This window comes from Pempheris klunzingeri, chromosome 15, assembly GCF_042242105.1.
Source record: "Pempheris klunzingeri isolate RE-2024b chromosome 15, fPemKlu1.hap1, whole genome shotgun sequence".
NCBI classification, from domain to species: domain Eukaryota; kingdom Metazoa; phylum Chordata; class Actinopteri; order Acropomatiformes; family Pempheridae; genus Pempheris; species Pempheris klunzingeri.
The window spans coordinates 11977393-12001968 of NC_092026.1; the positions used below are offsets into that span (position 1 = coordinate 11977393).

Consider the following 24576-nt stretch of genomic DNA (forward strand, 5'->3'; position numbering starts at 1 on the left):
GATTGACAATAATGGCGACGCGTTTAGTCTGAGTTGACTCCAGGGAACCATCTCTGGCTGACAAAGGGAACACCTTGGATGGATTTTCAGCACCTCAGACAACAACATTGAGGATAAGCGACCAGCAGAAGGACTACATTTACCTCAACGACAAGCACTTGCTAGCTCGGAGAGGTTTATCCCGCTAGCATTGCGATAGCTAGCAACTCGGCTCGCTAGCTTGCTAAGTTGAAGAGGTGGCATTCTTATGTGTGGAGTGGAGGAGAGGGACAGCTTGCTGAGGACTGAGATCTGGCTGAGCTAGAAATGTGGCTACTAGGATTTTAGGGTAATTGGTGTCTCATTCTCAGAGGAGGCACTGGCTCGCAGTTAACGCTAGCTTGCGGGAATAGTTTTTGTAAGAGGGAACAACAGCCTCCTTAGGGTAGCTAAGTTAGCTACTTAGCTAGCAGGCTAGCTTTGTGGATTGTTCAAGCCTCTTTCCTGTTAGGACTTGCTCGCAGTTGCATTTGGAAACTGTCCACCAGCACAGTGATAGCTGGCTAGCAGAGACTGCTGTACGAATTTCTGTGGCATTGCGAGACCTTTTCGTAAATGACCACCGGCAGGAATAATCGGGCAATGATGGAAGGAGTTGGGGCGAGAGTGGTTCGTGGACCTGACTGGAAGTGGGGGAAGCAGGATGGTGGAGAGGGACATGTTGGTACCGTCAGGAGTTTTGAAAGTCCGGAGGAGGTGGTGGTTGTCTGGGATAATGGGACTGCCGCTAACTACCGCTGTTCTGGAGCTTACGACGTGAGGATATTAGACAGTGCTCCAACAGGTAACTTTGCATCACTTGATTTTGTTTGCCAGTACTTTCCAGACTCATTCAATACAAGTGTCTTCCCATGCTACAGAGTTAACCACAGCACACAAGATATTGGTCCTTTTGTTGGTCTTAATTCTGGGGCTTTGATGGGTGCAGAAATGAAATTGATCAGACGGCAATAATTAGTTGTTACTGTAATTAAAATATTAGATTACGATAGCAACGTAAAGGATCTGTCATTTAAAATAGATAAACTTTGAGGATACATATAATTCAGTAGTAAATTAGTTGTTGACTAGCTAATGTCTGTGTTATGCTTGACCACCCCGACATGTATAAAAACAATATGAGTATTTAGGTACATCCTGTCTGAGCAGATGTCTCAGACTGCTCTGTGTGCAAGTTATGCAAATAAACTGTGCGAAATACACAACATGCACGTCCAGAGTCAAGACTATGTAAACATGGCTGAGACTCAAAATTCCACATTTAGAGGAAAAACATATGTCTTTCTCATTGTATAAAAGTATGCCAGGATTTAGGATGCACACTGTCTGTGCATGCACAGACATGAATGTTTATGGACCACTACACTATTGTTTAGCTTTGTCCCTCTGTGCTTGTTGTAGCATTACATGCTAATACAGTTGTACTTTTCAGCACATATTCCATTGACAGGAGCTTTTCAGCTTCTTTTTTTTTTACCCACCTACCAGAAGATGCAGACATTGGATGAGGAGTAGTTGATTTTTCTGTAATACTTTTTAGTGATTCTGAAATATGAACCGCATATCCAAAATATGCAGTTCATACAATGTGTTTGTTAAAGCTGTATGCATATCCAAAAGGTAGGGCCAAACTTAAAGCCAAAATTAGTCTATTTGTTCTTGGTTAAGCAGATTTAGGATTCTTTGTGAATGAGTTTAGCCCTTCTAAAATGTATGAATAATATTGAAGTGTGGTAATGTCTTAGATATGTCAGACTAGAGTATAGAGTTCAGTGTGCATATAGAGTAAGTGTTGAGATTATATGCATATTGTTGATAGCAAAATGTTAAGTTGTTCCAGTAGTGTTACTACCCCAATTTATTTTCATTGACTTAATATTGCCCCCTCCCACCAGGCATCAAGCATGATGGAACCATGTGTGACACCTGCCGTCAACAGCCCATCATCGGTATTCGCTGGAAATGTGCTGAGTGCACCAATTACGATCTCTGCACAACCTGTTACCATGGAGACAAGCATCACCTGAGACACCGGTTCTACAGGATCACCACCCCAGGCAGTGAGAGGTTAGTTAACTCTGCAACATTTATCATTATTGTGCCTCGCCTTAGACCCACCAGTGACCAATGAATAAACACAAGGTAACCATGTAATTCATGCACTTCATTGTGATGGGTCGGTGTATCGTTTCACTCCATAGTTTGGCTTTATGTTGCTTTATGTTTGTGTGACATTTGAGAAGTATGTTGTGCACCCTACCTCACAGGCAGACAGAGTCTGTCTCTATGCTCCCAGCCCTCAGTTGCCAGGCAACAACTCAGCCTCGTTTTAAGATCCAGGCAGACCCTTTTAAAAATTATATTAATGCAGTGCTTCCCATTTATAGAATGTATTTGAGCAGATTTCCCAGTTACTTTTTGTTTTGGTATTTGTGTTTTCAGAAGGCTGCATGCTCATGAAATGTAAAACCAGATTGATTGAAAAGTCTGATTTGCAGCTGACTTTCTAATTTCAGAATTTAGTGGTTTGACTCTGCCAAAAACATTGTCATGCATATGATGAACAGTGATAATGGAGACTTTTCACTACATTACTATGCAAGACAGCTTTCTGCTTAACACAACTGTATTATAAGTGTCCCAGAGGTTGCTAATAATACTATAAAAATAATAATAATGACACTAGACATGTGTATTGTGACATCCCAGTGTTTTCACTTAATTCTGTTGCAGCTAATATTGCTATATTTATCACCATTTGCCTTAAGTCATTCTGTCACTCAAATGGCATTGCCACAGCGGGAGCTCCATTGTTCAATTTTACTCGTTATTTGCTGCTGGAAGCTTATGTTGATCTGTAACACTACCATTTATACCTTTGTACCTCACAATAAACACATTTTAGTGGGAAGGTGTTTGGCTGTTAAGACAGTGGAAGGTTTACTATAAAGCCTCATTAAGAAGTGTTAACACTGTCAGCAAGGTTAGCCAGCTGACTAGTTGGCTAATTAAATGTTTATCTGAAAATAGAATTAGGTTTTATGTTCTATTTTTTTTGGTCATTACATTGGGAGTTCACCCAAGCTTTTTTTTTCAGTTTGGGCACGATTAGTGATAATTATGGTTGGGCATAACTAATCCAATAAAAGTGATCTGAGCACAATACCATGTATCCTACTCAAGATACTGTATGTGTGTTCAATATATTAGAGTGGGTGTAAGTGATGTGTAGTGTATCTACCCTCAGGTAATGGTATAAAAAAAATTACCAAATGTTTTTAGAGTAAACAACATTTTAGGCGCGGTGTGTGGAAAGTACAAACATTATTATGAATTAATTCATGTAGAGACAAAATCAAGGCAAGTTATTGAAGGCAGCTTTGCTCTGTGTATTCAGAGATGCTCTACATAGATGGTTAAGGCAGCTAATGTATATTGTAGGAAAAACAGACAATCACTGATTTGATTTATAGACTTGTGTGTATTATTTGACAGTGAACATAAACACTCCCCAAATTCCAGAACTTGCACTTGATTTTGTTATCACATAGACAGTCGGTTCTGTGATGATGCTTCATCCATTTCAGTCCTATTTCAGCTATAGTTTAGTAAATGAACACATGGCCCAACAGCTGGCAGCCTTTTCAACTGAGAACTACTTCATTTCCCCTGAGACAGGCATTGCATAATGAACAATGGGTGCTGGAGGTCTCCCCAGCTCACACTGCTCCGACGACGTGGTGGGGTGTTTTGTTACACCACATTAGATTCTGTCACTAACTGCCGAAGAGGGAGTGGTTAGAGGCCCCAAGCTATTTGCATTGGTTAGACCTACACTGTCCAGCTGCTGTGTCTGCTATCATAGCTCACAGTGGACACAGCTGGATGCTGGATGTTTCATCTACTACTACCTTTTCATTGGTTAGTCTTATAGCTAAGCTGGAGTTTAGACTGCAGCTCACAGCATTATTGCAATATAAAATACATTTAAAAAAGTTTGCATTCAACTGCTCAAGTCCTGGCTTTCAACTTGCATCTTCAGTGCCATGATTGTTGGGTATGGGTGAAATGGGAAGGAACTGTCAGTAAGGTGTGAATGCTGTGCTATTATAAAGATTGTTGTTATTCGTAATGTTACGACATGACACCTGCCACTCAATGGCACTTGAATTTAACTACAAACAAATTGCATTCCCCAAGGCAGTAGAAAGTAAAAATCAAATTCTGACCTATAGAAAGCTCATGTACATGATCTGGCCACAATGAAATGGGGTGTTTGTGATCTCAAAGAAATGAAAAGATAGGTCATTAATGATGTGCTGCACACAACTCCAACAAATGTTTGATTATGAAACATTAGATGCCCAATACTGAGACTGTTCAAATGATTTTCAGGGACTGAATGGTTGATACAGCAGATTAGATATTGTTAAGGCTCAACGCTCGCAGTAAGGATTTTGATCTGTAGCCATATCTTATTTGCTGAAAGTAATTTACACTATGACTCCAGAACAGTAGGCACATAGGACAGAGCAGTTAAGGATACGAGATAGCAGGAGGGAGGCACCGGCATCCCATTTTCAATGCATATTTGTTAGTAATTGAGAAAATCAGGGAATTGATCCATGTAAACAGAGCACTTACAAACACTTGCTGTTTAATACTCAGACTGTGTCATATGAAGGATCAAAGCTTAGCCTGAATGAAAATAATTGCCTCATTTTTGTGTATTTTTTTTTTTTTAACCTGTGCAGAGTACTTTTAGAGTCACGTCGCAAGTCAAAGAAAATCACAGCCAGAGGGATCTTCACTGGTGGCCGGGTGGTGAGAGGAGTAGACTGGCAATGGGAAGACCAAGATGGAGGCAACGGGAGGAGAGGAAAGGTAGGATTTGAGCCTGTAACTCTACTCTGCCCATTTTTTTCTCCCCAAGCCTCAAACAGTTTGACCTGGAAATGTGTACAATAGAGAGATGAGCAGCAGAAAGCACTGAGGCCAATAAGATGCAGACTCATGCCAGTCTGGTAGACACCCAGTTGGGCCAGTGGTCACAACATCTATCTGGCTTTGCTATTTATCATACAGTGAAAAACATACGACTTAGCACTCTGCTTTGCTGTCTTTTTATTTAACAAATCATTTTCTACTTTACCTGAGGTCCGGGTTCCAGCCACTCAAAGTTGTCTGCAGTGGATAAAGCATCAAGGAGTATTAAGTAAAACTAAAAGGTGCTTGTTGGGGAAAAAAGAGAAATAATTGTCTCAGTGATGTCTGAGTGTGCAGATACCTTATTTACCCTTTTTGTTGAATGAGCATATCTGCTAAATGATGAAGATCAAAAATGCAGGCAAACTTTTTGCTTTTATTTTAAAGCTTCACAATATTATATCCCTGGAGGTAAGGCAGGCTTGGTAAGTCTGCCAGAAGCCATCACGACCACATGTGGCAACATGACCACAATTAAGGGTTGAATCAAAGATCCCCTTCCCTGAACAGTTAAAGGGAGGAAAAAACAAACTTGCATCCCAGGATATGATTTGATGTGAAATGTGCAAGAGCCTCAACCAAAACAGGAAGGGCACTGCCAGACTCGACTTGTAGCAGTGGCATATTATATTATAAGCCAAGGAGAACACAAACAGCCCAGTCCTGTGGTGACTAGTTAGGTGTGCAGCACTTTGCTGTCTTAGAAGTTACAGTGGTCCTGAAATAATCTGGATAACTTTATCATTGCTCTGCAGTCCTTAATAAAAGTCATACTCCTTATCTACAGTGCAATCTGCAATGCATATTAATGCACACAACGATGACCAAAATCAATATCTTGTCTCTTATCACAGTGTCAATAAAATGTTAGCCACCTATAGCTGGACTGGAGAATGACTATTTCGGAAAAAATGTGTTAATTTCTTGTGGCTTATCCCACCAAAAATTAAGAAATACAGTGACATGAAAGTGATATTTAAAGGTAACGATTCATAGTTTTATAAGTAAAGAATGATAAATTAGCCCTGCTATTAAGCTTCCACTGCCACAGTCTATAATACACATTTAGTAGAAATTTAGGCTGGTGTGTTGAATCATTTCTATGCTCACGTTGAGAAGAGGTTAACTTTTAGGATTAAAAAAAAAAATACACAATGTGGTGGAAAATTATTAAAATGTAATTAATAGAAATATAGGTATAGAAATGTTAAGAAGAACTAGTTGAATGTGTGAAATTGTATTCCTTGGTTTCATTCTGCTGATTCCTCTATATCTTTACTGAGGCAATAATCAGACTTCCCTGCTACAGGTTATTCCAAGCCTAAATACATCATTAGAAAGTAATACAATGTCTGATGAGGTTGCATTTGTTTAGCCTGGTCTATTTAGATTTATGCTGTAAATGTGCTGTAAAGTGTGTGTATTTTGACTCTGGTCCAGACTCCAGAGTATTCAATTTAAGAGTCCCTCCAGGCAATTTAAGACTTCATTTTGCTGTGTTATTTAATGGCATATCTCATTACTGTTTTATGATGCTGTAAGCAATATGCTCTCCAGAAAACTGCTACTGCATGTCTTGCAGCTTAGATGTTCCATTAGTTTAGCATGAGTATTACCTCCTAAGGCCCATTAATCAATTACCTCTGTAAGGGGCCTGAAAATAATTTAACGATTTGATTTCTGTATTTACTTAAGGCCCAGCTTTTAACTAAAGAATTCATTTACTTGAATACTCCTCTTATCTTGACACTTTCTCAATGTGATGAAAGTGTTGCCCTCCTTGTGATGGACACAGAATTGTCTCATGTGAAAATCCTAACCTTAACATCCAAATTTGAATTGATTTTGCAGTCCCCATTCGTGGCTCATTGCATATTTATGCCTATATAACATCATTTTTCTTGGCTTACAGTACCTTTCAAAATATTTAGCCAAAAGCTGTGAGCTGGTTCTCACCACATAAGTCAGGTATAGCATTAGTCATAATGTAATTAACAAGTACTAACTGCATAAAAGCGTATGTAGAAATGTTGTGGCAGGTATTTTAGTTGGTGTGCGTTTGGTGGTTTTGATCCCCTCTTCATCTTTTGACTGCCTCCATTGGTCCAGCATAGACTGTCTACCTCACACTGATTCATTTTTTAAATGTGCATGCACACATTTAATGAGGTAAAAGGGGAGACCCATAGATTTATTAACCCCTTAATGGTCCTGCCCACTGTGAAAAGAGAGTAAGGAGAGAGCAGCTTTGAGAGCTTTTCCTTTCTGTCCGTGAACAAGCAGTGCCTGGCTTTTTATTTATTGAAATGTTTTGTTTTTTTGCAGCTACTTAGGTGGATGATTGATGCATATTTTTAATCATCTTTGGATTTCTGTTATGATTTGTGTTTTCTACTGTATCCTGTAAAAGTATTAGCTGTTTTTTGTGAAGAGCATTTCTTACACACCAAGTATGTTTGAGAAATTCACACATGGATACATAGCAGTACATGGATATTGCTAACTTGCCTGAATCCATCAAAGATAATTTAGTCGTATTCTAATAACCAGACTCCGATTTTTGTTAATTACTCATAATAACAACTGAATTCCCTTTTTAAAAAGAAAGAAGAGACTTCTGAAACCCTTAGTCCCATTTTCAGTAATAGACATTCTTCAAAATGTTTCCCACAGGCTCTGAACTAGGTTTGCCTTTTTCTGGTGTCTTGTTTTTCTTTGCAAACAAACATGATAATGGTTGTAAATGTTTAATTAAAGCATTCTTGGAGATTTCACTATTCCCAACTGGTAAAAGAAATCAAAACAATGAAAGGTTAGTATTGACTATAAAATTGCCATGTGGGGAGAATTAAAACAAAATCAAATTGCGACCCCAAGAGTCAAAGCCTAATCAGATTTGTTCTTGATATGTCACACTTATATGTCTCGGTAGTGAGGGAATTAAATTTTCCTTGAAGTCGAAACACAGCGGTGGTGCAGCGTACAGAGCGTCTGACACTACTCTTTACAGATGGACTACATCCGCTTGCTAGCAGCTCTTCCTCTCCTGTGTCACATGCATTATCTATCACCGTGTTAGAAAAAAGTGGTTCATAAAACTAAAACGAAGCCTGAGAGTGCAAATTTGGTTCCCTGCACATGGCTTGGGAGCTTTGAGCACTGAGTTACTTCACTCCAGGATTTCTGTTTTGTACTTCAGCCTTCACCTTGACCTTTCCTACAGGGATCGATAAAGTATCACATCTGCTTCATACCTCCCACTAAGAAAATGATGGCCTTCTGGTCAATATTTATAATTCTACATATAGTATGCTGAAAGCTTTATTTTCATACACAGGCAGAAAAAAAACCCCATTCTCGGTGCAGATTTTCATGAAATTCCAATTATAACCCAAAACAATCTGTTTTCAGTGTGTCATTTTCCCTCTCTCTTATACCTCCTCCTACTCCATCTACTCCACAGGTGACGGAGATCCAGGACTGGAGTGCAGCCAGCCCTCACAGCGCCGCCTACGTCCTATGGGACAACGGGGCCAAGAACCTGTACAGAGTTGGCTTTGAGGGAATGGTGAGCAAACTCCCAGCTTGACCCTGACGTTCAGTCTCTCTCTCTCTCTCTCTCTCACACACACACTCACACACACATGCACGCACACGCGCAAAGACACAGAGTCTCACAAAAGATCAGCTGTCAGGTGGCTTTTGTGTTTGACCGCAGGGCTGAGGCTCTTTCTTTTGCTGCCAGGCCTTTGTGAGAGCCACGCAGCCAGCATGAGTAAGGCGCCATTGTACAGGCAGCTGGAAGGGGAAGGTATCTGCATGATAAAGGCAAGCTGTTCTTTCTGCTTTTTAGGGGGAGAGAGTGAACATGGAGGTCAACTTTAGAGGAGGGGGCCGTCCTCTTGGGGTTGTTGCAGGCGCAGATACACACGCGACTAATATGAAAAGCATCGTCCTCATTGGTGGAGACTGCCCTTGCCTTTTTACAAAAGAGGCCAATCGCATTCCTCGGTTTCATAACAGATTTGTCCTTTGTTATTCTAATAGGCTAATAGGAAGGTAGATGGCATCTGCCTCTGGATTAAGTACATCATGGATTAGACCTCCCATCTTGACAGTTTTATTTTGGCTTTGTTTCTTATGAAGACAGTGATCAAATCAAGCAAACAACTATAAAGGCACTGCAGATTAGTGTATGTTTTGAGGCCTACACCTTTTCCTGTCTTGTAATGTCTGCTTCATGCACAAAGGATCATAAGATCAAAAGTTCCCTGCTGGCTGGATACACCAGGATAGACTTGAATTATTAGTTTGTTGGGACTTGTCCTCAGGACTTAAGTGTTCATTCAGTTCAGAGGAATGTTTACTTTGCCTCGCAATCATCTCTGCCCTCTAACTCTGCCACAGTGGCTGCGCATCTGAGTCATCACAAATGATACGCTTTCTCTCTGTAGCAATGCAATGTTTCATTGTCCTGCCTTACCCTTAGGGCACTGATATTGTTGGTATTCTAGGCAACTACAAAGACTCTACAGCTTGAAGTGTGTAAATTCTCAGTTTCATTATTCATGATCCCCATGCCCCTCTACTAATTGAATTACCCAGGGTAATTATCTAACCCCTTCCCTCTTTTTTTTTTTTCTCTCAGTCGGACCTGAAATGTGTCCAGGACGCCAAAGGAGGCTCTTTTTACAGAGATCACTGTCCCGTTTTAGGTAAGTAAGCCAGTGATCTGTGTCCACCGTCATTATTGCACCAATTCTTTCACCCATCATTCTGGTGCAGTGAATTCAAGGGCATTAGGAGAGATTCACTTGCAGTGAATTCTGTCTGGCCACTAGATGGCAGCACTACACAGTGACCTGGCTGCTAAAACCAGGTACAGGCTCAGGTCATGCAGTTTTAGTATTCCAAGACTTCCAGGAATGAATTGTCTCTCTGCATTCAGCACTGCAGCAGACAGCAGGTTTGATTAATAGATAAAAGCTGTTTTGATGCGTAGTCCATGTAATAATGCTTTATCTGTTTCTTTTTACCAATTTGCCACTGCACATGTACTTTGTATTTTGTAGTACTATTTTTTTCATCAGATTTCTCAACATGTATTTCTCTAAACTGTATTTTCACATTTGTTTCTCTAAACTTCTTTTTAAAATCACTTGCAGGTTTAAAATGTCGATGTGCAAAACGACCACTGTTTTTGATACACTTTTAGTAATGCAGTTTTATTTTCAATAGCCTTAACTTTGTCTTCATCTCCCAGGTGAGCAGAATGGCAACAGAAATCCCGGCGGTCTTCAGATTGGAGATTTGGTCAACATCGACTTAGACCTTGAGATTGTCCAGTCCCTCCAACATGGCCACGGTGGGTGGACTGACGGCATGTTTGAGACGCTCACCACCACCGGCACAGTATGTGGCATTGATGAAGATCATGATATTGTCGTCCAGTACCCCAGTGGGAACAGGTGAGTTACTGAACAGACTGGCTCCAATTTATTGGTGCTGTAGCAGGACCAATGAAACTGCTTCATCTCTTCAGGATACTTCACTGTGTATTGGGCTGGGTGAACATTAATATCATGGTAGTTTCACTTTTCAGATGGTGATGACATTATTTATTACATTATTTTTTCCCGTCTATTTATGTAAATAAATAAATAAATTTTATGTATACTTATCCCTATCAAACAGAGACATGGGAGAGCATTTTGCATTCTCGACAGCATTTATTTTGGAGTGGGGTGGGGTTATTGGCGCTGTGGCATGCAGATGGATGGGGTGCACGGTACACATTTTAATTAGATAACAGCTAATAGGAGGCAGTGCCTGATGTTTTTCATTGCCTTGGCTGCCAGGGTGATGGCGTTGATTTCAAAGAATTTAAATATTTGACTACTTTGTTTTTTTTGTTAGACACTGAGAGCTTCTTGGAAGTTCGCCCCGCCATAACTTTGCAACCACCGAAGCGCATAATGGGCGGTCTTTGTAAGATAAACAACTATGACAAGACAAACAGTGTAACGGCCCCCTGCATCAATAATCACAGCAAAGTGGGTCAATCATTTTATTCTTCTGGCATCCGGTGGCATGGCCAGTATCACTTCTAACACAGTGAAAACAAAACATAAACACAAAAATTACTGCCTTAACATAATGCAGAGTTTTGAACAACCCTCTTACTTTACAGTGTATCGTTTGCATTTACTCACTGAACATTCAATTACAACTCAAAATAAGAAAACACATCTATATTGACTGTAATGAATGCAACTTTTTTCGGATACAGGACAATATATCACAGGAACAGGTATTACACAACTATAAATCTGACAACATATGCTAACTTACATATAACAATTAGAATCTTTTTAGGTCAAATTCTGTCATTCAACAAATGAATTAAATCAATAATTGCTCATGGGGCAGGGGGGTCTCATAGGTGCAGCGGACTGCACCACAATGTAATGGGAAACATGAGTGACTGCTCAGAATCTATGTATCATATTCTGTGAAGTTTGAGTGAATTAGTCTGATTTGTTTGAATGCATTAATTTCTCTATCCGCAGATGGACATTCAACCCAGCAGTGCTGACAAAGGCCAATGTAGTACGCAGCGGTGAAGTAGCAGCCGGGGCAGAGGGAGGCACCTCTCAGTTCCTTGTGGGTGACCTGGTCCAGATTTGCTATGACATCGACCGCATCAAGCTGCTACAAAGAGGACACGGAGAGTGGGCTGAGGCGATGCTGCCTGTAAGAGTCTAAAAGATGTCTCACACACTCATTTGTGTAAATGTAACCACACTCACTGGGGGCCTTTTTAAAAGTCAGTTTTAAATTGTATGCTAACATACACATGTATAAACTATACAGTAGCAATGTTTCAATAACATGGTGGGTTTTATGATTGATTTTCTAAAAAGATGTGAAAAAGATGTGAATGTGTCAGGGTAGATTTATTTAATTAATCTGCGTAGTGCAACGTCAAACTAAACTATCCACTGCACTTTAGTTATAAAGCTGTGACAACACATCTTAAAATTTTAACCACACCTCAGTGGATAGTTGAATTTAAATTTGATGACTCTGTGATGTGTTTGATGCAAGAAAATCAAAGCTGTTCTTATTGGCACCAGACATTTTTGTCATTTCTTATTTCTTATTCAGAATTCTGTCTTTGACTTCATCACAGGCACACAATTTGTATGCAAGAAGCCTCTATAAATTAGGCCTAAATTCATCTAACTGCGTGTAATTCTCTGCTGCTCCTCTCACACTGAGCGGTCCCACTCCCTCATTTTCTTTTATGAAATGTTGCAGAATTGCTAACATGCTGAGACATGATTCCTCCCCTCAAATCAGTCCATGGCTGTGTAGCTGCTGATTTTTTTTTTTTTTTTTTGTTTGTCTTTTTTCAGTCTCAACACGACTTTATTCTTCCCTTATTATGAAGTTTATTCATTGCTGCCCAGCACGCCTTAGGTTATGTAACGCCAGTCTACTCCAATATGCCACTTGTCCCTGCCAAACTGGCCCCCCTCAGCAGCTAATGAGCCTTAAAACCCTGAGATGGGTTGTAGCTTTGATCACTAACCACGGCTGTTTGCCGCCCGCTGCTGCCTCTACTGCAGCAGCAGTCCCCATTATTGATGGCATCCTTCAGGACAGCCCCAGACCCTGCTCGACAGACTCAAAGTGCCTCTTTCTCTTATAGCCAAGACTGAGATGATATGATTCAAAATTGGAAAGCATTTTACTCCGTCTTCTCTGTATTGCCTGCGTAGATGAAGAATAGTGTAGCCAGTAGAAGGATCTCTCTCTTTTATATCCATCTTCTTTCTTGTGCAAGTAAATTGCTTTTGAATAATGAGAACAAAGCCTAAATCTGTAATACCTAGTTTTCTCTGTCAGTTTTTATTTTTGCCACAAGCTTTGTTTCTGCTCAGTGTAGGACACTTGCTTTGTTGAGCGGCTACTTCCTCCTCTTTATCCTTTCCTCCACTCTCTAATTTTTTTTCCTCTTTCTAACAATCTCGCTCCATCTTTCCTTTGCCACTGTTCGTTTACACAGAACGTAGCCCAAAGACAACAGCCCTCCATATACTAATGAGTTTGTCGCAATATTTATCAACAGACCCTAGGCAAGGTGGGCCGTGTGCAGCAGATCTATTCTGATAGTGACCTAAAGGTCGAGGTTTGTGGAACTTCTTGGACCTACAATCCTGCCGCTGTCACCAAGATTGCCCCCTCTGGCTCTGCTGTCAGCAACGCCTCTGGAGGTATGTATAAACATGCACTACTGACATAAAGAAAGTGTCATCTTAGTTCTTTGTCCTCACAGCTCACTCTCTGACATTTGATGTTTTCCCTCTGTCCGTCCAGAGCGTCTCTCTCAGCTGCTGAAGAAACTTTTTGAGACACAAGAGTCCGGAGACATCAACGAGGAGCTGGTGAAGGCAGCAGCCAATGGAGACCTGGCCAAGGTGGAGGACATCCTCAAGAGACCTGACGTGGATGTAAGTGCTCAACATGCAGTATTTGGATATGAGCAGCTGCTGGATTTCTAGATTGGTTTTTATGCACACCAAGCTATTTTGTCACTGAGTTTATACAAAATGGTTAGAGAACACTGATAATTTAAACTGGAATACCCCTCTCTTTGCTGAGTATATTGAGGGGGTTGAGTGTCTCCTAGCAAAGGACTCTGAGATCCTCCCACTCCTGCAACTCTCTCATTCTGAAAAGCATTAAAGCAGGGCCCAGAGGAGGCACCGAGGAGCATTGGTGTGCACTGCAGCACAGACCCGATTCACTCTCAGAATCAAGCCAACATCTACAAAACCCCATATGGTTGCAAATTGTGTTCTGACACAGGCTTTAGGCCAGGGAATACACCTGTTTGCCACAGGACAGAAGCCTGTGCCCTGCATAGGTTATGAGAACTGGGCATGTCAAGTCTGCAATACTGTCTTCACTCAGAGAGCGTGTGTGTGTGCGTGTGTGTGCGTGTGTGTGTGTGTGCGTGTGTGTGTGCGTGTGTGTGCGTGTGTGTGCGTGTGTGTGCGTGTGTGTGCGTGTGTGTGTGTGTGTGTGTGTGTGTGTCTCACTGGTGAAGGCTGGCCAGATGCCCTACTGCCTTTCAGTGGAATTATTTGCTTAAAGCTGAGCACATTGAGCTTGGCCAAGTGATCCGCCTGCCAGGACAAGAGACGTCTCGAGACTCCCAAAGGAGTTCACATTAATATTTATGCTCGGAGTTTTTGCAGTGCTGCAGTTGGTGATGAAACATGCACAACCGGCCGTGCATGCACATACACACGAACAAATGCTTAAACACACCCTCACCAATCTCTTATCCCTGTAGGTGAACAGCTAATTCAGTAGATTTGCATCTAAACTTGAAACAGGACATTGACACGCATCCACATTCTCACTTTGTGTTTGCAGGTGAACGGACAGTGTGCTGGACACACTGCTATGCAGGCAGCCAGTCAGAATGGTCACGTGGATGTCCTCAAGCTGCTGCTTAAACACAACGTGGACCTGGAAGCTGAGGTTAGTATAAATACATAAATATCTCCTCTTGGCCATATTCTGACTTTTCCCAAATTCATCTAAGCCTTCATGATTACATTTCACAGTTTAGGGAGAAACATGCGCAAATCCACTCACAGACATAACACTGAGTCATTATGTGGGTGTGTCATTGTACCCAGGACAAAGATGGAGACCGGGCAGTGCACCACGCAGCCTTTGGTGATGAGGGCTCTGTCATTGAGGTGCTACAGAGGGGTGGTGCTGACTTGAACGCCAGAAACAAGCGAAGGCAGACTCCATTACACATAGCTGTCAACAAAGGCCATCTGCAGGTGGTCAAAACCCTGCTGGACTTTGGCTGCCATCCCAGCCTCCAGGTATCTATCACAATGACTTATTTACCCATATGCTCTGTCACACAAGTTGTGACTTTTCAGAAAAGTGATAAAAAGCAAGTATACAGATCAACACTGTCAACAACACTGCATGGTTGGCTGTTATGTTTGCTGTGATAAAGTTATAGACAGGCCATTCAAGGCAGGGCTTGAATCACAGATTAGTGAGAGAGTAGTAAATAACACAAGGTGTCCCTTTTAGGATTCAGAGGGGGACACACCCCTGCACGATGCCATAAGCAAGAAGAGAGATGACATGCTGTCAGTGCTGTTGGAAGCGGGCGCTGATGTCACCATCACCAACAATAATGGGTTCAATGCCTTGCATCATGCCGCCCTACGAGGAAACCCCAGGTATGAGACACTGTTGTGCTCCCGCTGTCAGACCTACATGGTGTGCACGAGGAACCAGGGAAAGTTTAAGTGGAATGTGTGGAAACTGTATCCTCATGATCTCAATAAATGTCTGATACAGACAGGTACAGACATGCAAAATCCTTAAACCCTTACCTTAAAAGCCTCATAATAAATTCACAGATGATAAATAAGGTGACTTTAATGTTTGGGCATTGATGCACAAGACTTCTTTTTTTGAATTGGAATTCAGAGGGTTCACAATGCAGTCTCACAACAACAAAAAGCATGGAAATCAGAAGTTTAGCTGCGCTGAGAACCTCAGCACCCTGAATCAAAATCAAATCAGTGGCACCTAGAGATTCTTAACCTTATTAACCCACATTACATTGTGTGACAGTCACACCACAAATATTACTCGTGTTATTTGGCTTATTATTATTTAGTTATTTAGACTGGAGTACTGAATAATAACTCTACTGATACATACTTTGGTGTTGAATATTTACCTCAGCACATCTGAAAACACAAAGATGTCAGAGTATCATTACGATCAAGCCATATCAAACTTTTGAAAATATTAGACAAAACTACAACCACAGACTTTATGTTTTGCCTCTCAGCAGCCAGAGGACATGGCAGAATTACTAATCTGTTACTACTAATCCTCTGCTTAATCATCCTCCGTTGGAATGAAAGATTTGGGCTCACCACCTACAGGTCTAAACTAGGAGACAGTCTACGTCCAGTCGCTGACATAAACAAATACGAAATTTTGATTAACTGGCAGAGGATCATTTGGCATGGCACTTCAGAATGTGCCTTTATTTAGCAAATTATTGTATTTGCTTTAATGATCAATTTTCAGTCACGGATTGTTATTGAATGTGAGTGTGTTCTAAAAAAAAATTGCAAAACCTATAGATCAAAGTTACAGATTTAATAATGAATCTTTTTTTCATGATCACATTGGGTTGTATTATACTATTGCAGTCTTGTGTGATGCCTCACCTAAAAATTGACTTCATATGGATATTTGATATTCGTCTACAGATTCCACTTAAATCTAAAAAAAAGTTTAAAGCTGTGTAAACTAAAGGAAGTTTAATTCCACTACCTCACTGATCACATTTTATCCTACTATTAAAATTTACTTTGTAATCTCAATTTAGTTTGACATTGATTGAAGTTTGAAGCAGGCCTATAGGCTTCATCCATCTCCCTAACAGATGGTGTGGTCTCAAACTGACATTATACTACCTTTGAGGCCTCGCAAGCATCTGTCTTCAGCTGACTTTTTTTTTTATTAGTGTAGCTAATAGTCCTTGAATTTTGTTTGTTGTTTCATTTTGCTGTTATGCTCGTCCGTTACCGTGTGTTGGGAGCAGAGGCTGGCCTGAAGCGGCTGGTCAGTGCAGCAGCAGCAGTTGTCAGCCTTGTCCTTGGCCATAGCTATTTCCGGGCTGCTCCAGGTTGCTGCTCCACTCTTCGGCTGTTTTTATTCTTGTCTCTCAGCCATGAGAGATGGCTCAGTGAGTGTCATCATTGAGTGTATCTTAAAGCGATGGGCTTTGACGTTACAGGGTCAGTATTACAGATTGGACCGATTTCTAGAAAAGTTAACAGCTGCTTCCGGTGCTGAGCGCTTTGGGTGTGTATTATTATGTTTGTGCATGAGCGTGGTTATCCCAGGCTAAATGTCATTCCCCTTCACTGGCATTCATTCTTTTGGCATGAGGACAAATGGAATTGAGGTCAGAGGGCTGTGGAACACCTGCCACCTGCCACAAGCGCGGCCAGGCTCAGCCCTCCACCTCTGCCACACTGCACAATGAATTGTCTAAAGCCAGTGCCTGTTTCCTGTGTGGTATGCCGATCAAATATATTGGCAAATAGATTTAAGTAACCTACAGATTGTGGGTATGGATTTTATTTCTCCAGCAATCAAATGATTAAAATGATAGTATTGAGGATTTTTCAAAAACAAATGACGGAACACCAAACAGAATACAGTGCTTTACTAAAAGACAAAGTCAGAAAAAGATATCAGCCATCTTGAATTACCAAATAAAAACAAAGTATGAATAGCAAAAAAGTCGGCAATAATTTACCGTTTTTCTTTCTTTTTCTTTTGATTTTTAAATACCACAGAAAAAAAGCTTGCTCGATCCCATTCAAGTGGTTCTAGAGTTGATGGTCCCTGAAATTCTATAATTAAATGTAATTATGTAGATATAGGTCTACCTGGTTAATCTGCATGTTAAACCTATTTCAAATTAAACTCAATAAATTACAAAAATAAATAAAACTCACTCACAGACAACACACACTTAGCCATATGGTCAGCAGTCCCAGCCTGACTTTGTATTCTGAGAGGGAAAATATTACAAGGCTACTGTGTCGTCTTTTATTGCACAGCTTTTAAACTTTAATGAATAATGGTAAACTTATTTAAGAAAGGTCACAGACTGGCATAATACTGCTTGCATTATAAATATTAAAATGCAATGGGTGTGTAATGTGTATGTGTAAACCAGGATTCAGAATATTAAAGAGCAGAAAGCCGTAGGACTCATTTATTAAGTGGCAAAAAGTACTGGAGTTCAGTTTTCTGTATCAGGGCTGCCACTGTTGTGGTGTGTGTGTGTGTGTGTGTTGCTTGTTTCGGTCCACGCTCTGTCCCCTGCCTTCAGAGAAACGAAGATATATGTCGCCTTCTCCAGTCTGCCCATTTACTTTTATTTCACACTCGAGCTCCTGCAATATCGGGGAGACAGTCCACAAGTCCTAAAGCCCTCGAAAATCTCTCCCTTGGTTGAAGTGAAAGTACCTTGTCTGGTGTGTTTTCAGTGGAGAGGCAGTTGTTTCGATTGAGCGCTTAGAGGAATTCCTACCATAGAATCATATTTCTAAAAAGTACATTTGACGACTGACGTGAAGAAGTGCTTGGAAGTTGATCGAAAGCCCCTTTGGATGAAGGATGATATCAAGCCCCTTTACTTAATTATTGATGCTATTATTGCTTCCTGATAGTAGGTCCGCTCTCTCTCTCTCTCTCTCCCCTCATGTTTAGATTGAGCACCAGCACAGAATGTTCTGGCATACATGGCTTAAGCAAGTCTAATCTATCGTTTCTAATCAAAACTATTACAGTACAACTCCTGTAAAACAGGTGCTATCTTATGCTTAATCTTTGTAAATGATGTAAGTTCAAATCAAATGCTTGCTTTTGGGCTCAAGTAGAGAGTGCGTCAGAGTCCCTGGTGTGTGTGTGTAATGTGTGTTATGTGCCTGGGTGTTTCGAGAGCGCGGGCTGGTCTTCCAGTGGTGGAAAGAAGATTGAGGAAGACGCATAGGAAGAACACTGTGGGTGACAGATGAATCTTTCAACTTAGAGCCCCAAATACAGAGACAAATCAACTCTACCATCAGGGGTGCAGGAGGAACTGGGGAGTTTGACTATATTTCACCTCGTTCATTACTCACACGTACCACTACAGAGTGTAAAGGCAATTCCTCATAAATTAGACATAGTTGTTCGGTTTTACAGTTGCCAGTAAATTCAAAATGCTGTTATAACCAGAAGTAACATGTTCGATTTTCTCGGACATCCACGTTGTGTTTTCTCCCTGTGTGTGTTTACCGCAGCCCCAGCCTGCGAGGGGAGCCTGGTTCGTCTCTGTGTCTTTCCCTCGGGCTGCTAGAAGCCAGTAGCTGCTACAATACTGTAAACAATAGGATTAATAGCCCATGACTCATAAACGGGCTCCAAACAAGCCCTGCAGTGGCGGTCTGTACCCTTTTACGTATCACCTCCTTGTAATATTTGCCCTCGTCTCTCTCTCTGTCCCTCTCTCTCTCTCATATAGTGCTCAGCTTTCTTTTAATGTGGCAACATACAAGCAAACCGCATATGGTAAAGGCCTCACCTGAGGAGTGGGCTCTGGAATGATTAATACTGCTCCAAAAAAATGACAGGTCTTCCCAATAAAATGCCAGCGCTGACATGTGACACTAAAATGGTATTATTGTAACAGTTAGAAAATAGTGTTGTGGGCCCGTGGAGGCAAATCTATGAAATGGTAGAATTTTTGCATTTCTAGGGACTTGCCACTATATTCACGTTCTTCGTGTCTACCATAGATTGAATTAGGAGTTTTACACCCTCTCTTTTGCTCATTTCAGACTACACTGATCAAGTCAGACTACTGTGATTGAGTGAGCAAGTGCCTTTTACGTTACCCTAATAGATTTCATGGTTATTGGTCTGATAAAAAACACTTTGAATTCAAGAAAAATAGAGACCTCAGTGCTATTGCAATGAGGTTTAATAGTGTAAGTTCTACATTATACCCACATCCTCAAATCAGTTTGCAGTTAAGTAATTGGACCAGTGTTTTTCTGGTTATGTTGTGTATTTTCTGAGTTTAAGAACAGTGTTAGTGTTAAGCGCCAAATTAGGAAAACCAAGAGAAATGACGAGAAAAGAAAAGGAGGGTGGACGGCAGACGCAGTGTGAAGGGAGATGATCTGCTTGCCTGTTCTGCGGTAACAGCGAGTGAATGTGTGAGACTGTAACTGTTTGCGAGCGGTCTGCTCCTGTGTTTTGTGCGTTCAGCTCCTGTCCTCCAGAGCATCTGGCTCTCATCTACCCCAGCTTGTCCAACATCGCTGCAGGAGGCTTCAGGGGAAGAAGGCCAAGAGTTTGAGTATGTTTGTGTGTATTGAATAGTCTTTAAACAACTATATTTTGCCCCTTTTTTATTTCTCGCACTCTTATTGTCATATTTCCTCTTCAGATCTCTTTACAATGCCATTATATCCCTGTGGAGCCTTCTCCTTTATTTTTTTTCTTTTGCCTATTCCCACCCACAGTGTAATTGACTGTTGGCAGCCAGTGACAGCCAGTTTAGGAGGTGTCTTAGCAAGACAGCCGCACATTCTCACACAGACATGTGAGTGCTGTGTTTCTGAAATAGCGCACGCTGCACGTCTCGCCCCTGCTATTTTTGAAACAGCCATTGATAGTGTGGTCAGAATATCAATCCCGTTGGAGGCAGAGAGGTAACAGTCAGTCAGGAAAGTGGACCATACCAAAGTTTTAAAGCTGGGATTGGTTTCTTTATTAGTCAAAAGACAAACAGGTTCATCATCGAACATGACAATCACTGAAAATTCCAGATGTTGTTGATAGAGGAAAGCCATAAGCCCGCCACCGTCGGGAAGCGGCCTGCTGTCATTGCAGCGATTGTGTTGAAGGCATCCCAGCAAAAGGAGCTCCCGTAGTATTCAAAGCATAGCTACAGCTGGTTGAAGGGGACCAAATCCATTCAAGAGGTGATTTGGTTCCATTTTACCAGCTTTAGCAAAGCATTGTGGAATCACCGTTTCAGAGACGGACACGGGAACTGCTGCAAAATGAGCTGTCCCAAAGGCTCTACTGCAGTAAAGTTTTATCCTAAAAGAACCAGAGCATCACAAGCAAAGAAAGACCATGTTGCAGTTAAATATCTTATTAAAACCTGAGATGTGCTTCATCACACCATGTCCACCCACTAGTTGAAAAGGACAGTGCTATGTCTCTTTCTCACTGCTGCTTTTTCTCTTGCCTGTTCACCTTCACCCACTCTGTGTGACACACAGGTACATTTAGCGCACTACACCCCATTTACCACTATACCAATAACACATAGGTGCAGTTGATCAACCTTACCTAACTTTCTCCTTTGCTGCCTCCCAGGCAGCCTATTTATCCTCCTCGCTATCTTTTTAAGTTTTATGCTTGCTCCCTCCCAGAGAGTGAGAAAAATTGTTCCCTGAGAAAAGGATAATAATAATCTGTGGCAGTGCACTTGAGTCAAATGTCCTGGAGTCATGAAGCAATTACAGTCTCTGACAGATGGGCCCTGCTGCAAGCACGCTGTCGCTGCGGTCACCGAGACGGCCAACAGACAAATGCAGAGGCATAACCACATACACAAGCTCTCTCACTTATGTTCCTACAGCAGCACTCTGGGGTGTCAAGTCACAACATTAATTTAAACCAGTCATTTAAGTCCTAGAGACTGATTTGTAGTGTAGGGGTACTGTTTGAACAGTGACTGAGGGCAGATTATTTTACGTCTCTGTCAGGGAACTACAGTAGTACAGTATGGTAACATTTTCTACTAAAACTCCATCCCTTTGCCAATACAGAAATGAACTTTGAATATGTTTTTGTATATGTATGCCTAAAGCTTATATTAGCTGTTGTCAATCAGCCAATCACAATATCAGTAAACCATTCCTGCTATTAGGGCAACATCAAACACTTCCTATATTTTAGCCATGCAGTGTATAGATTAAAAAGAAAATCTCACTTTTTAATTTTAATCACAAAACTTTCAACTTTTAAAGCACCTGTTCTGCCTCCCAAAAAGTTTGTTTGGTTCAATCTTTGCATTAAGATACAGTAAATTACATGTATTTTTACCATTTTTTTAAGCTTTTATTTCTTTAGTCGGCTGTTTATAATTATTGACTTTTTCTTCCAAGGCATGAATGAGGTTCTGAGAGTTGCCAGCGACAGCTGAGTGATATACGGCGCTGCTTGTAGACAGGATGGAGGTCAGCATAGGGCCAGCTTGATATGGCACACCAGAGGCAGGTCTATTTGTAACATACACACGTACATTCACGCTTGCTCACTTACACACACACACACACACACACACACACACACACACACACACAGTCTCTCAGTCACTCAGAGTCAGGTGGCCAAGCTGCTCACCTCGTCTAAGGGCCATAACAGGGCAAAAGCAGGGGGACGACAGGCACTGAGCATTTGATAATGTCAGCATCTGCTGTGTTTGTCACTCAGACAGCAGGTCAATGCTATTGAGGGCCTGGGAGAAGCATGCAGTGCAAGCCATGCACTCCTACACGCCCCTGATGTCTTGACAGTAAAGAGAGCTAAGCAGACAGAATATCATACAGATGAGTCTGAATGATGGTAAAAAGAAAAAAAAAGAACTGAAGCCTAAAATGCTGCTTCATTATTACTTAAATGAACCATTTGTGAATTTAACAAATTGTAATGCATTTGATTTTAGGCCTGCTTTCAAGTTGAGTCTTTCTGATAATTTGAGTAGAGCTTTTGTTTTATTTTTCATACATTAAATTTGGCTTCATCAGAAAAATGAACATCATAAACTCGTGTTTTTTAAGCATAGTCAGTAAAGCCGGGTAAAAAGAATGGAGATTTTAGTGTTGGTGTCAGCCTCCTCAGCTTAGATATTTAGATATTTCTTTCATTCAAGGGAAAAGAGCAAGTCAGCCATACACTTATGCTTATTAATCAGTTCAGAATGAAGTGTCTTGTATATCATTAGAATAGTTCTGTCGTACTACAATGGCTTACGTTCACTTTTTCATTGCTCCACTGCAGTAGAAATTTTGTAGGTACGGATACATCTCAGCCTCCTGCCTCTAAAGACATTGTAATTCAGGAAAATAAATCTAATTTGATGAAAGTGCATTTTATATATGCAGGTACTGTATGTGATTTTAGTTTTAAAGATCATTCAAGGTTTATAGTTAGCAGTGTAGTTTTGTGATTCTATATTAGGCATTGTTGAGCCAAACTGTGTACAGACAGGTTATTGCTTGTATTAATAGTGTTATTTGTTCCATTTTAATTTTAATTTTATTTTTATTTTTCTTTTATGTGATTTTTTTTCTTTTTCAAAATAGAGTCAAAGTGTGGTGGAAAAAAATTCTCTATTAGAGCAGTGGATCTACATTAAAGGGGTTTAAAGTAGAGGTAAACCTGTGCTAAAACTGGTACAGGCATTGTCTATGATCCAAGCACAGACCACAGAGGGGGTCAGAATAGGTGAAAGTGCTAGATATGAATAGCTCGCCATGCAGAGTTCTCCCCACCTCCCCCCTCGCTTCATCTCTCTCTGTGCCTCTGTCCATATTCTGTTGCCTTTATTTGTTTGAAGCAGTCAACAATTGGAATCAGCTGACAGGCCAGAGTTGACTCTGATCCTGCATTGTCACTTTTTGATGGTCTAATCTGACTACCATGCAGCCCAGCAAAGCATTTGGCAAGCATAGCAAACGTGAACAATGAGAGCAGGAATCAGGGGAAGGGAGGGGAGCACAGGCCAGCCGGGTTGATGTGGGGTGGGGGTGCGGATAAGGGCAGCAGCATAAAGGGAGGGCAGTCATAGTTAAACACACAAGATTGTTAACACGGAAGCCATATGATACAGCAGTAGGATAGAGCCAGCTTGTGGCAGCAGCAGCAACCTCAGTGCCTCTTCATTCTGCTTCCTCAGCAACTATGTCAGGCTCTTTTAGTTGTATGTTTTTTTTTTTTTTTTTTGTAAAAAGAAAAAAAAAAAAAAGCAAAAATGGCAAAGTTTTGGTCCAATTCACTTTGCTTTCTTTCCCCCTTGAGCCATGTGGAACCACTGGAAAAGATTATGGTATTAATGGTCAGGAGCAGCTCCAGCATACCACTCGCTGCTCGCTGAAGTTGGTGCTAAGTTGCAGCTGGCTGAATTTCATGGGCTGTAATGCAGTAAAATCGACCAATAATGAATGGAGGCCCTGTTGATATGGAGATGTCACAGGGCGACGGTTTGCCTATAGTTGTTGTAGGTGGCTAAAGTAAGGCGCTGAACTCACACCTTTGACAGAGCAAGCTCAAAACATGATTGCTGTCATTTAATGCTAACATACATAATTGTCTAATGAACTGTTGGCATATCTTGAGAGGATTTTATTGGCCAAGTCAGCCAGTTTGAGAGAGCAGTAAGTTCCCTACAGCGATTATTGCTGCAGTGAGACTGCCCAGAGACAGTATAGCTAATGTATGAGCCTTACCACTCACATTCACGCTCTCTCTTTTCCTCTCTCGCTTCCTCTCCCTCCTCTCTTTTTGTCTATACTTTACCTGATATTTTCTCTCACACAACCTGATCACAGTCATATTAAACACTTCAAAGCATAAACATATTCCCAGACACTGCTGTCCCACATGATTTTCCCAGAATGAAGACTTGCACCTCACCAAGAATACATACTTCTTTACATTCCATAGCTATCATATGTTCATATGGGTACATAAAGAAGTATGTACACCAAGGAGGTAATCTTAGGTATGACATGTTCTCACCTTTCGCCAAGGTCGGGAAGTTATGAGCAGAATATTTTTCTTCAGTGTTCTTTCTCCCAAGTATGGTAGTCTGCACTGTAAGGTGACTTTGAGTGT

The 24576-nt window shown here is 41.1% G+C and overlaps 1 protein-coding gene across 4 annotated transcripts in view; it reads left to right on the forward strand.

The window, feature by feature from the left end:
• Positions 1 to 24576, forward strand: part of mib1 (MIB E3 ubiquitin protein ligase 1) — a 51906-nt gene continuing 27330 nt past the window's right edge. For all 4 annotated transcript variants that reach the window (XM_070844453.1, XM_070844454.1, XM_070844455.1 and 1 more), the window contains exons 1-12: positions 1 to 823; positions 1935 to 2106; positions 4794 to 4923; positions 8489 to 8593; positions 9674 to 9740; positions 10289 to 10493; positions 11595 to 11778; positions 13160 to 13304; positions 13408 to 13541; positions 14473 to 14580; positions 14742 to 14939; positions 15160 to 15311. In XM_070844453.1, the coding sequence (XP_070700554.1) occupies positions 595 to 823; positions 1935 to 2106; positions 4794 to 4923; positions 8489 to 8593; positions 9674 to 9740; positions 10289 to 10493; positions 11595 to 11778; positions 13160 to 13304; positions 13408 to 13541; positions 14473 to 14580; positions 14742 to 14939; positions 15160 to 15311 (1829 nt within the window). In that variant the 5' untranslated portion in view covers positions 1 to 594. The remainder of the gene's footprint in view (positions 824 to 1934; positions 2107 to 4793; positions 4924 to 8488; positions 8594 to 9673; positions 9741 to 10288; positions 10494 to 11594; positions 11779 to 13159; positions 13305 to 13407; positions 13542 to 14472; positions 14581 to 14741; positions 14940 to 15159; positions 15312 to 24576) is intronic.